The sequence below is a fragment of the Cervus elaphus genome, chromosome 16, assembly GCF_910594005.1.
Source record: "Cervus elaphus chromosome 16, mCerEla1.1, whole genome shotgun sequence".
NCBI lineage: Eukaryota > Metazoa > Chordata > Mammalia > Artiodactyla > Cervidae > Cervus > Cervus elaphus.
Window position 1 is genome coordinate 15,387,823 of NC_057830.1, and position 12,378 is coordinate 15,400,200.

General features: G+C 42.4%; 1 protein-coding gene across 1 annotated transcript in view; it reads right to left on the reverse strand.

Annotated features, from left to right (window-relative positions):
* The window catches only part of ZNF462 (zinc finger protein 462), a 152,067-nt gene that overhangs the window by 41,232 nt on the left and 98,457 nt on the right, over positions 1 to 12,378 (reverse strand). The window contains 1 exon segment of the mRNA XM_043870545.1: positions 844 to 1,111. Within this exon segment, the coding sequence (XP_043726480.1) occupies positions 844 to 1,111 (268 nt within the window).

The following is a 12,378-nucleotide window of genomic DNA, read 5'->3' on the forward strand; positions in this document are numbered from 1 at the left end:
CACTTTATGGCTTCATTTATTATTTTCTTACTCCTCACAAGAGCCCTATGAGGTAGGTACTATTATTATCTTTATTTTACAGATATGGAACCAGAGACACAGACAGGTTTAGTAACTTGTCCAAAGTCACACCGTCAGTAAGTGGCAAAGTTGGGGTTCAAACCCAGGCAGTCAGGCTCTGTATTCTACACTTGTAACTATGACCCTAAGTGGAATCTCCCAGGACGAGATGAAATCACAGGAGCTTAGATTAAATGAAAGGAAACACTCCAATCTTTGTCATACTAAGGAGCAAAACTGACTGTGGATTATCTTTCTCTATGTGGGAACAATCTTTCTGTGATTGTTCAAGTTTAGTCTTCCCAGTGTGAAGTCTTGGTTCTCTTTCAATAATATGATCTTAAGAAATAAGAATTCTTTACAAGGGTAGCAGAGTGTCACTATCGCTGGATATTCTCTCTTGACTTTGACTTTGCTTCTGAGAAGACTATTTTTCCCAGAGACAAAATAAAAGGTGGGGAGGTGGAGGGCATAGTTTTCCAAAAGGGAAAACACTCACTGCTTCATGCACTGGGTCAGGGAAATCATTCACACTCCTCGGGCACCCATTTGCTCTGATTTTTAAACTCACTGGTTCTCATATAGCTCTTCATCCCTTCCCCAAACCCAAAAGCAGTCTCTGGAACTAGCCTCCTTTTGTGAAGACTGGACCCCACCTGTCCATCATCCCTTGGGCAGGGCCTCCCTTGAGCTCCAGAGAGAGGAGTGTAAGGGAAGAGTGTAGTGAGGGGCGGAGCAGGCGCAGCCACCTTGTTCCTCAAGGCTGTTCTTTACACCACTTACTTAAAGCCTGTGTAAAAGGAGCAGTCTTTGCACTTGAAGAGCTTCTTCCCTCCGTGCTTGTCCCTGTAATGGCGCCTGATGCTCTGGATATAGCCAGAGGAGAATTCACAGAATTCGCAGTGAAGAATGGCTTCCGTTTTCTGCTCAGCGCCCCCCGCGGCCCCAGAAAGAGGCACGGGGCTCACACGGCTGTTGTTTCTCGCCAGAGCAGCGGACTGATAGTGGTTCAACTGCTGCTGAACATCTGGAGGCTCAGAGTAAGATGAGTCTGTGGACAGACAGCAGAGAATTACAGCAGACACAGAGAACACAGGTTTGACACTTGAAAACCCCTGAAAGAAATTTCGAGTACTTTTTTTTTAAAGGGGGCTGACTGTGATCCCAGCTTTCATCTTCATTTACATTCTACAACGCATCTCTGGGGGAAGGCAGGAAGCGTCACCTCTTTTAATCTGACTTTGAGGGTTCGTGGCATTTAAAAATAAAATTCTGAGGTTAAAGGTTTCAAAGTGAAGGAAGAAAGTAAACTGTCTTTTAAAGGAAATTGCAGTGTGGCAACAGGCTGCCACAGAATACCCGTCCCTGTAGGTGAGATAAATGAGCCCGCATAATGTACACAGGCATCCGCATGAGAAAGGAAAGTAGAAGACGCAGTATCTCCAACTTTGCAGAACAGAATTATTCAAGCCAACCGGAAAAAAAGAAAAAAAAAAGGGTCTTCAACAGAAATGCTCAAGCACATGGCACTCACAAATATAAAAATGTTTTATGCCTTCACTGTCAAGTGATTTAAATTTTAAAATATAAAAATCCAATAGTGTTCTCCAGGAATGGATGTTTAAAGCTTAGTCAGCATTAAGATGGAGATTTATTCATAAATCCCATTAAAATGAAATTCCAAACAAGTCTCCCTGAAAGGTATTTGAAAGTTTTGCAATTCGGAGGAAAATGTCGGAAGTGACAGGCACAAATCTTAAGCCTGTGAAGCTCGACTGGCATGCGGTGGGGAAAGCTAATGTAAAAGGTAGGTGAGAAAAATCTCAGTTTCCTCTTTAAACAATTTTTTTTAAGTTTAAAAAAAAGAGAGAGAAAGTGGGGGTGGGGGGGAATAAAAGGTCTTCAACCTTTTCCCAACACACCGATCTGAATGTTGAGGTCAGGAATTCACCAACACTGTCATCAACATTGTCCTGTATAACCTATGGCTACCCATGAAAGACACAAATGGACTCTGTGAATCCCATACAGATGAATTTCAGTGGAACTTTCCTTGAAAAGAAAACAAAGGGCTCTTTTCTTACGCTTTTCAAAAAAAGCAGGGGTAAAACAGGACAGGAACTGTACCAGCCTCCTCCTGATTTGATGGACACTTAATTTTCCAAAGTGTGACTCCCCCAGGTGGGACACACGAGGGCTCTGTAAAAACTCACATTTGATGAAACTGGTACCATCCATCCCGTCGGCCTCTTTGAAAAGAAAAACAAAAACAGCGGCTTCCTGTATTGTGGGGCCACCTCCTGTCTTCAAAATACTAAAATACCTTCCCTTCTTGTTTTCTCCTCCCCCTCCTCAATTTGTATTCCTCAGGGTTGAGGAAAAGAAAAAAAAAAAAAACCCTTTGGAAATTGTAAACAAACCTGCCATACATACACACAAATAAAACAAAAGGAAACTTGAACAATATCTCCAAGCCTCCATGGGTTCATTACCAGGTGTAAACCGAAGACAAAGGAAGAAAGAAATGACACAACTGAATTCATTTCACCCGATTCTTTTTATCTCCTTTTTCTTTATTCCTCGACCTTAGCTGATGAACCCACTCAGGATCAGAATAATGCAATTGTCAACTTCTCTTTCTTTCCCTCAATAGCAGGTTTGTTTACCATTTCATGGATTGTTTGAGATGTTTTCTATTTAAGCTCTCAACACTAGTTTCTGTTTAAGACACACGCACAATGAAGCAAAAGGCACTCTCTGCCCGCCTCTCTTGTTAACAGGAACATAAGCTCCTGGGTAAGTGCCACCACCCCAGGACCCTGGTCAGCCCTAACCTCTGGGCAGCACTGGTTTTGGCTTGCCTTCCATTCTGTAGGAAAGAAATTCTGCAACTGACAAGGCCACAGTCAGGTCTAACTGCCCAGAGTTGTCGACCATTCACAAGTCTACCCAGACACCAAATCAAAGAACAGTCCGTTTCCCAGTAAGCAGCCACGACTGCCTCCATCGTGGGCTTCCAAGGTGGCTAAGTGGTAAAAATTCTGCCTACCAATGCAGGAGATGCAGGAGACTTGAGCTCTATCCCTGGGTGGGGAAGATCCCCTGGAGAAGGAAATGGCAACCCACTCCAGTATTCCTGGAGAATCCCATAGACAGAGGAGCCTGGTGAGTTCATGGGGTTGCAAAGAGTTGGATACAACTGAGCGCCGAAACAACTGCCTCCAAGACTCAGCACCCACCTCAGTGAGGCCCACAAGTTAGCACGCATGCTGGCATTCACCTCGGACACAAGACACTGGACAGCTTCAATCCCTTTATAACAAAATCACAAAGTGGCTCCTAATGTGATGATCAGCCAGGTCAATCTGTCTCTCCTACCTTCCACCATCCCTAGTCTAGCACACGAACAACTCTCTTGGGTAAACTTCCCCAAGGGGAAGGCATTTGACAATACATTTTTTCTCGTTTCTAGGGTCTAAGGCGTATTAATTACTCTATCGCAAAAAAAACAAATTCTTCTATTTCCACACTGGTACTTCTGTGATATGAAACTTGAAGAAATATAAATGCAAGAAGTCGTGGAGAAAGCATTCCAAGAGAGGAAATTCATCACCTGCCTCAGATAGCAGCGTGAAAAGAACAACTCTACGCACCTGTGTCATAAAGTTCCTTCTTTCCTGGTTAGAATCAGGTGGACAGGTTTACTTACAAAAATAAGCAGATCCCACCACTTGGGATTCATTTGAAAGAATGCCAAGGTGACAATTTTGGGGTCTCCTGACAGCTTTACTGTCCTCTCTTGTGCCAAGGCACACTCTTCCTTGCTCTCACTTGGAGTTTGTGAATAATACAAACTTTAACACTTCAGGCACTAAAGCGATGAAGATATGAGTAGGTCTGATTTCACTTATCCCAAAAAAGTCTACCTGCCGAGCTATATAAAATCACAGTGTTCGCGAGGCCCGGCCAGAAGAGCAGAAGAGGGTGGTTTCATGCCCAGTTAGAAAGATAAACAGATTGTTAGCAGTGAAGGGTATGTCACATATGTTAAAAATCATCATTAAGACTATTTTCTTTCATTCCAAGCTTAAGAAAGGAAAGTAAAAAAAGAGACCCTGTGCTTGCTCCGAGGGCCCGACTTGTGGTCATGGGAACATACAGCAGGTGAAGCAGAGGAGAGTGAATCCAGAGAAAAGCTCTGTACTCAACTGCAGGCCACACAAGTTCCGTCTTTACCCCTGGCATGGCCAGAAATATCTACAATGGAACCAACATCCATTCTTAATCCAATCCTGAGATGTGCAGTTCAGCAGAGAATGTTGGTCTCTGACTTGTGACTATTTATACACAGAGTTTGTAACACCTCCTCAGATGACAATTTTGTCTTTTTGAGGTCTTACAAATAGCTGAGAAAAGAAAAGCAGCAAAAGGCAAAGAAGAAAAGGAACGATATATCTATCTGAATGCAGAGTTCCAAAGAATAGCAAGGAGAGATAAGAAAGCCTTCCTATGTGATCAATGCAAAGAAATAGAGGAAAGACTAGAATTCTTTTCCCAAAGAATGGGAAAGACTAGAGATCTCTTCAAAAAAATCAGAGATACCAAGGGAACATTCCATGCAAAGATGGGCACAATTAAGGACAGAAATGATATGGATCTAACAGAAGCAGAAAATATTAAGAAGTGGCAAGAATACACAGAAGAACTATACAAAAAAGATCTTCACGACCCAGATAACCACGATGGTGTGGTCACTCACCTAGAGCCAGACATCCTGGAATGCGAAGTCAAGTGGGCCTTAGAAAGCATCACTACCAACAAAGCTTGTGGAGGTGATGGAATTTCAGTTGAGCTATTTCAAATCCTAAGAGATGATGCTGTGAAAGTGCTACACTCAATATGCCAGCAAATTTGGAACACTCAGCAGTGGCCACTGGACTGGAATAGGTCAGTTTTCATTCTAATCCCAAAGAAAGACAATGACAAAGAATGTTCAAACCAACACACAATTGTACTCATCTCACAAGCCAATGAAGTAACGATCAAAATTCTCCAAGCCAGGCATCATCAGTATGTCAACAGAGAACTTCCAGATGTTCAAGCTGGATTTATAAGAGGAACCAGAGATCAAATTACCAACATCCACTGAACCACAGAAAAAGCAAGAGAGTTCAAGAAAAACATCTACTTCTGCTTCATTAATTACGCCAATTAATTGACTGTGTAGATCACAACAAACTGTGGAAAATTCTGAAAGAGACAGGAATACAAACCACCTTACCTGCCTCCTGAGAAATCTGTATGCAGGTCAGGAAGCAACAGTTTGAACTGGACACGGAACAACAGATTGATTCCAAACTGGAAAAGGAGTACGTCAAGGCTGTATATTATCACCCTGCTTATTTAACTTACATGCAAAGTACATCATGCGAAATGCTGGGCTGGATGAAGCACAAGCTGGAATCAAGATTACCGGAGAAATATCAATAACCTCAGATATGCAGATAACACAACCCTTACGGCAGAAAGAAAAGAGGAACTAAAGAGCCTCTTGATGAAAGTCAAATAGAAAAGTGAACAAGCTGGCTTAAAACTCAACATTTAAAAAACTAAGATCATGGCATCTGGTCCCAACACTTCACGGCAAATAGACGGGGAAACAATGGAAACAGTAAGAGACTTTATTTTTCGGGGCTCCAAAATCACTGCAGATGGTGACTGTAGCCATGAAATTAAAAGACCCTTGCTCCTTAGAAGAAAAGCCATGACCAACCTAGACAGCATATTAAAAATCAGAGACATTACTTTGCCAACAAAGGTCCATCTAGTCAAAGCTACGGTTTTTCCAGTAATCATGTATGGATGTGAGAGTTGGACTATAAAGAAAGCTGAGTGCCGAAGAATTGATGCTTTTGAACTACAGTGTTGGAGAAGACTCTTGAAAGTCCGTTGGACTGCAAAGAGATCAAACCAGTGAATCCTAAAGGCGATCAGTCCTGAATATTCATTGGAAGGACTGATGCTGAAGCTGAAGCTCCAATATTTAGGTCACCTGATGCAAAGAACTGACCCATTAGAAAAGACCATGATGGTGGGAGAGGTTGAAGGCAGGAGAAAAAGGGAACGACAGAGGATGAGATGGTTGGATGGCATCACTGACTCGATGGACATGAGTTTTAGCAAGTTCTGGGAGTCGGTGATGGACAGAGAAGCCTGGTGTGCTGTCGTCCATGGGGTCGCAAAGAGTTGGACACAACTGAGTGACTGAACTGAACTGATACACAGAGTTTAGGAAATTAAATTATGATTTATAATTGCAGTTATAAAATAAATTTAACTAAGTTATATGGAGCTATTCATTTTGTAAGCTGTCTATAATAGGAAAATGATTTTGTAAAAGTAGGTTCACACTAGAACTTTAGCATGGACAGCTACAGTGTTTCTAGGTGTGGGTTTGGAAGTTATCAAACAACCAGCACTGGATTCCCTCAACAACTGCTTATGGCATAGATTCTCATCCCAGTTTTACCAATGAGGTTGCTGGGGCTGAGAATGGTTGGTTACACAGCTACTGAGAGGCAAGAGGTAGGATTTGAACAAAGATCTGTCTGACTTTAAAATATGAGTCTTGTCTATTACGCATGTGTACTCAACAGGTTAACCTCTGGGGTCCCACGAAGCAAGTCAGAAGAACACCAAAGAACACCTGAGTGTTCCATTAGCAACACACTCACAGCAGAGAGGAGAAAGAGAAGGTGGCAGACAGACAGAAAGTAACATCCGAATGGATAGAAATTAGAGAGAAAATAACATTCAACTGAATACCAAGAAAACACTAAAAATGAGCATTTCAGAGCACATGGGGAAGAAAAGAATCAACAAGGTAAGATTCCTGGGAAAGGAAAAGAATATCCAACATTTCAAAATGCTTTATAAAAACACACAAAAAGGGATCACTCAGCAGGCATTTGCATACACGTGCTGCGCAGGTAAGCACCGCCAAGCACCCAGAACTGGAGATGTGCCGGCCCACAGGTCATGCTTTGATTAGATGCTGGATAAACTGCCCTCAAATGATAACACTCTAACATGCCTGAGGGGGAACTTGGCTGGGAAAGAAAGGTATCCGAATACCAATGGGAGACGGGTGCTTTCTGGTGGCTCCTGGACAGCTCAGGACTTCAAACCAGAGAAAGGGCTGAGTTCCAGATGAGACCTCCTGCCCCTCTCATTCAATCAGGTTCCTGGAGAAATGGGAAAGTTCTGACTCTCATTCCAGCTCCCCAGAATTCTGGCCAAACCCAGGTTAAGTATCCATTCAAAGAGTTCTTTTTTCTTTTTTCTCCAAAAACACACCACCCCACAGAAACAACCACTGGAAATCTATTGAACTCTGGAAGAACAATAAGCCCTGACAGAATGAAGCTTGCTTAAATATTCTGATTCTACAAACACTTACTTAGTGGACATCCTCTTCATGCCAGGCCATGAGCAGGCTCTAGGGACTCAAAGTCAAAGAAGGTGTGAGGTGGGACTTCCCTGGCAGTACAGGGGTTAGGACTCCCAACGCTTTTACTTCTGGAGTCCCGGGTTCGATCCCTGGTCAGGGGATCCCACAAACCATGTGGTCAAAAAAAAATCAAGGCACAGGGGTTGGAGGTTTGATCCCTGGTCAGGGGATCCCACCAGTTATGTGACACAGCCAAAAAGAAAAAAAAAAAAAAGGCACTAGAAGTGCATTCCACAAGCCCAAATCTAGAGACACAGAGGAGCTGGCTGTCATGAAGATACATGCCTGATCCACATCTAACACCCTTCCTCCACTGACTGAAGGAGTAAAAGAAGCAGAGAACAAATGATCAGTAACAGGGGAGTTTAGCTATTGCAACATTAAGGAAGACACAGGGAAGAGTTAAGAGTCAATTGAGCAGTAAATTGTGGGAGCCGCAGAGGACAGCCCCCTTACTCACTGAGTGACCTAAAAAGGAGGCTGTACACGAGGATCAATTCTCAATTCTCTACAGCTCTGCAGAGAAGGTGTGAGTGAAGGTGAAAAAGTGGCAGAAGTACCTTGGTGCCAGCAACCACATTTTATTTGAGCTAGATTTTCATGCAGACTTAGAAGAGAGGCTCTTTCATCAGGGAGAGAGTACCAGGAGGAAATAAAAGACAAGAAGATTTCAGGCAAGCAAATTTTAGATGTGGATGTGGGGTGGGGGGGTGGTTCAATGACACCCATTCATTCAGTAAGCATTTACTGAGTATCTAAGTCCATGTAAGACCCTGTTCTGGAACAGGTGGATGTGGTCCCTGCCCTCAAGCCAACTCACCATCTTGGGCAGATGTGTAAATAACTGATGGTGACACACAGCACCCCCAAAAAAGTCTCAATGGAGCATCTATCTTCATGGTCCTAGTGGAGAAGACAAAATCAGCCATACATGGTGACTGACAGAAATGGGAGTGAGAGAGACAGAGGGAGGATGGCAAGATAACCTTGATTTCCACTAATAAATGGAATTAGTATCAGCTAGTGTGTCAGTCGGAGAAGGCAATGACAACCCACTCCAGTACTCTTGCCTGGAGAATCCCATGGACGGAGGAGCCTGGTAGACTGCGGTCCATGGGGTCATGAAGAGTCAGACACGACTGAGCAACTTCATTTTCACTTTTCACTTTCATGCATTGGAGAAGGAAATGGCAACCCACTCCAGTGTTCTTGCCTGGAGAATCCCAGAGACGGGGGAGCCTGGTGGGCTGCCGTCTATGGGGTCGCAAAGAGTCGGACTGAAGCGACTTAGCAGCAGCAGCAGCAGCGTGTCAATTAATGAAAGCAACACCAAACATGGAGCTACCTAAATGTTCAATTCACCACACCTCCATCTTTAGTCATAAATAGAAATTAAACAACTACTTTCTTATCACAACAGGGAAAAAAGTGACTTAATTCCTACAGGGAAAAGAAATAAAGATCAGAGGATGAGTCTGAGTGGGAAATTATGTACACTGGAGGCTGAAAGAGATTGCTTAGGGGAAGATTAAAAATCTTCAGATCCTAAAATAGCATAGTGTTCAAAATGATGAACGGATTATGATTTTCTTCAGAAAAGCAGGTGATTTGGCAACTAAAGGTTGGCAGTGTAAGAAAATGGAAACAGAATATTACCTGTTGATAACTTAACAACAAATTTTGTAAATGCCCAAAGTTAGGTGGTTGGAAAGTGTGCAAGTATCAGTTGCTCAGTCATGCCTGACTCTTTGTGACCCCATGGACTATAGTCCTCCAGGCTTCTCTGTCCATGGAATTCTCTAGGCAAGAATACTGGAGGGAGTTACCATTTCCTTCTCCAGGGGATCTTCCCAACTCAGGGATTGAACCCAAGTCCCCTTCATTGCAGGCAGATTCAGTTAATAGCCAGGAAGCTTTTGGAACAGCATCAGCTCCCATCATACAACGGCTAAGAAACTCAGGCAAAGGACAAAAGAGTCCAAGTATTTCCATGGACATGACAGCAACCCAGGTTAGGGTTGCTAATAATGAGATAAGAGAATCCTCCTACTTATTGGCGAACTTAGACATGACCTGAGTCTCCATCTAAAGCTGAAAAATGGTGTCTGGCAGACGCCTTAAACTCAGCATGCTACACACAGCCACCATCTTTGCTCACACATCTCCTCTGGCGCTCTGAATGTGCGTCAGTGAGTCAACGCTTCATTCAAGCCCAAAGTGTGGGACTCCTCCTTCCAACCATCAGGCATTTCCTGTGGTAGCACATTTCCCAGAGACATAGATCACTTCTCACTTCCAATCACCTTCCTCTCCAGCCCCCTGTCTTCCTTTCTCACTGCTCTTTCAGGTCCACAGAACCCATATGGGCATCTCTAACACCCTATGAGCTGGTCTTCCTTCCTTATAGATCTATTCTACTTTGGCAAGTGTACATGTCACAGACATATAATGTATATCACTTTTTACAGGAGTATGATAATTATGCCCCAGGGCTCAAGGATAAAGCCTACTCCTTGGTACACACAGCTCGACAGTCTGGTCCCACCCTGTGCTTCCAGCCTCACTTTTAGCTAATTTCCAATTCCCTGCACTTTCTACATATATCATCATCGGGAATCCTTGATCAAGGGCTATCCGAGGCTCTTCCTCTTCTTTATGCCCAGCAAACCCCTACCCATCCTTCAAAGCCCAGCCCAACGCCTTCCCTCCCAGACCCAGACAGAAACCCTTTCTCTGTGCTTTGCCAATACACACTGTGATTCTCACCTGGATCTTATTAGAATTCAGCTTACACTTGTAAGTTCTCTTAAGCAACCTCCACCAACAAACTAGGGCATATCAATGCCTTGACTTTAAAGCATCCCAGTGCAATAGGAATTGGGCTGATTGTTGGGACTTTCTCTAGCAGGCATACCCATTTTTGCTTTCAGCAGTTGTGCTAATACTAACAAAAATCAGTCTTATTTTCTCTTAAATTTTTTTGTACTTGTTATATTTATATTTGTTACTGAGCTTATTCAATTTAATTACTATTACCACAAAGGATGAAAGATGGGTATAAAAATTGCCATTTCTATGAAAGCTATGTTAAATGTTTGAAAAGATTTGAGAAAGTTGCTAAAAAAAATTATTGTCAAAATTACATTTTGGCAAGATAAAAGATTAAAGAGAACATAAAAATCTAGAAGGACTCTGCTCTAAGACTGTTTCATAAATGTCTAAATTATCATTCCACTTCAAAGAAACCTGAAACCAGAAGTAGTGTAGGTGACTGTGGTTTATGAAAGAGAGAAAAATGGGGAATTCAATCAAAAGACCCAGACATAAGTTTGATCCTACAACACAATCCTGATGAACGAATTTTTTTATTTTTTGGCTGAGCCACACGTGGGATCTTAGTTCCCAACCAGAGATTGAACCCATGCCCCCTGCAGTGAAAGTGAGGAGTCTTAACGACTGGACTGCCAAAGAAGTCCCTGAATGAATGCACTTTTGAATGAAAGTAAAACACAAAAGGCATTTTCAAAAAGATTCCCTGCATTAAGAAATTTTCAAATATTACTAAGAAACAAGGTCTGATTATACCAAATAAGTTTCAACTGTATCTATCCATATGTTTGACCCAATGCTTAGTTGCTCAGTAGTATCCAACTCTTGGCAACCCCATGGACTGTAGCCCACTAGGCTCCCCGGTCCCTGGGATTTTTCAGGCAAGAATACTGGAGTGGGTTGCTGTTTCCTTCTCCAATGTTTGACTCTATTTTATATTAATTCAGAAAATACTTATTGAGAGGCTTTTATGTACCAGGCACTTCTAAGGCACTTGGGGTACCTTTCAGTGAAAAAAAACCAGCAAGGATCCTTGCCCCCATTGGACTTAAATTTTAGATGGACAGGAATAGTATCTTGTGTGCTTTTATAGCCAGAGACTGATAGTCCTTTCATTTAAAAAACCTTTCATTAAAAAAATATACTTAAGAAAATGTTTGTTGGATTGAATTTATGAGCAATTTTCTTAAATTCTACCCTATACCTCTGTCTATCTAGCTAAGTTACAAAAAACTGTGTGTCGCATAGAGCTGTCAAGATGATTCACAGATTCAAAAGATTTATTCAAGATTTCTTAGGTTCTACCTGAATTTGTTTGAAACTCAGTTTCTTTCTCAAGATACCTGCTGTTCACTTCATCCTAACAGGGAGCAGAATGTGGTACCCACAACACGACCAACTACAAATCACCAATGCAACTTCCCAAGTGTTTCCTTGGAAGATTCTCAAAAAGGCTCTCCAGATAGAAGACTGGACCATCCTGAAGGAAAACTGTTAGAAACTAAGCTTTGGAACACAAGCCATTTCAGCTCCTCCTGGATAGTATCTAAAGGGGGAACATAAATCTCTAGAGGCAGCCATGTGACTTTATTTCCTTCTTTTGATTACGCCTTGAAAATCTCCAGGCCAAGGACTCCGGGACCTCCTTGTCTTCTGTCATCAGGAGAGTTCTCTGGCTTGGGTGCACAAGATTACGATACAATGGCCAGGAGGACAATGGGCGCTGGATGACTATATATAGGAATGCTGGGCTTGGTTGTCATGGAGGCAAACGGAAAAACAAATGCCTGATCCTGAAAAGAAGGTTGAGGCCAAACTTGAAGGAAACACACACTGAAAACTTCCTGTCATTCTGATGAGTAAAAACAAAACCTTGAAATATGATCAGGGAAAAACAAAACAAAAAGTTAAGTCTTCAAAATGACAAAAACAGCAAAAAAAAAAAAAAAAAAAAAAAAGCCACTGCCCGTTTTTGAGAT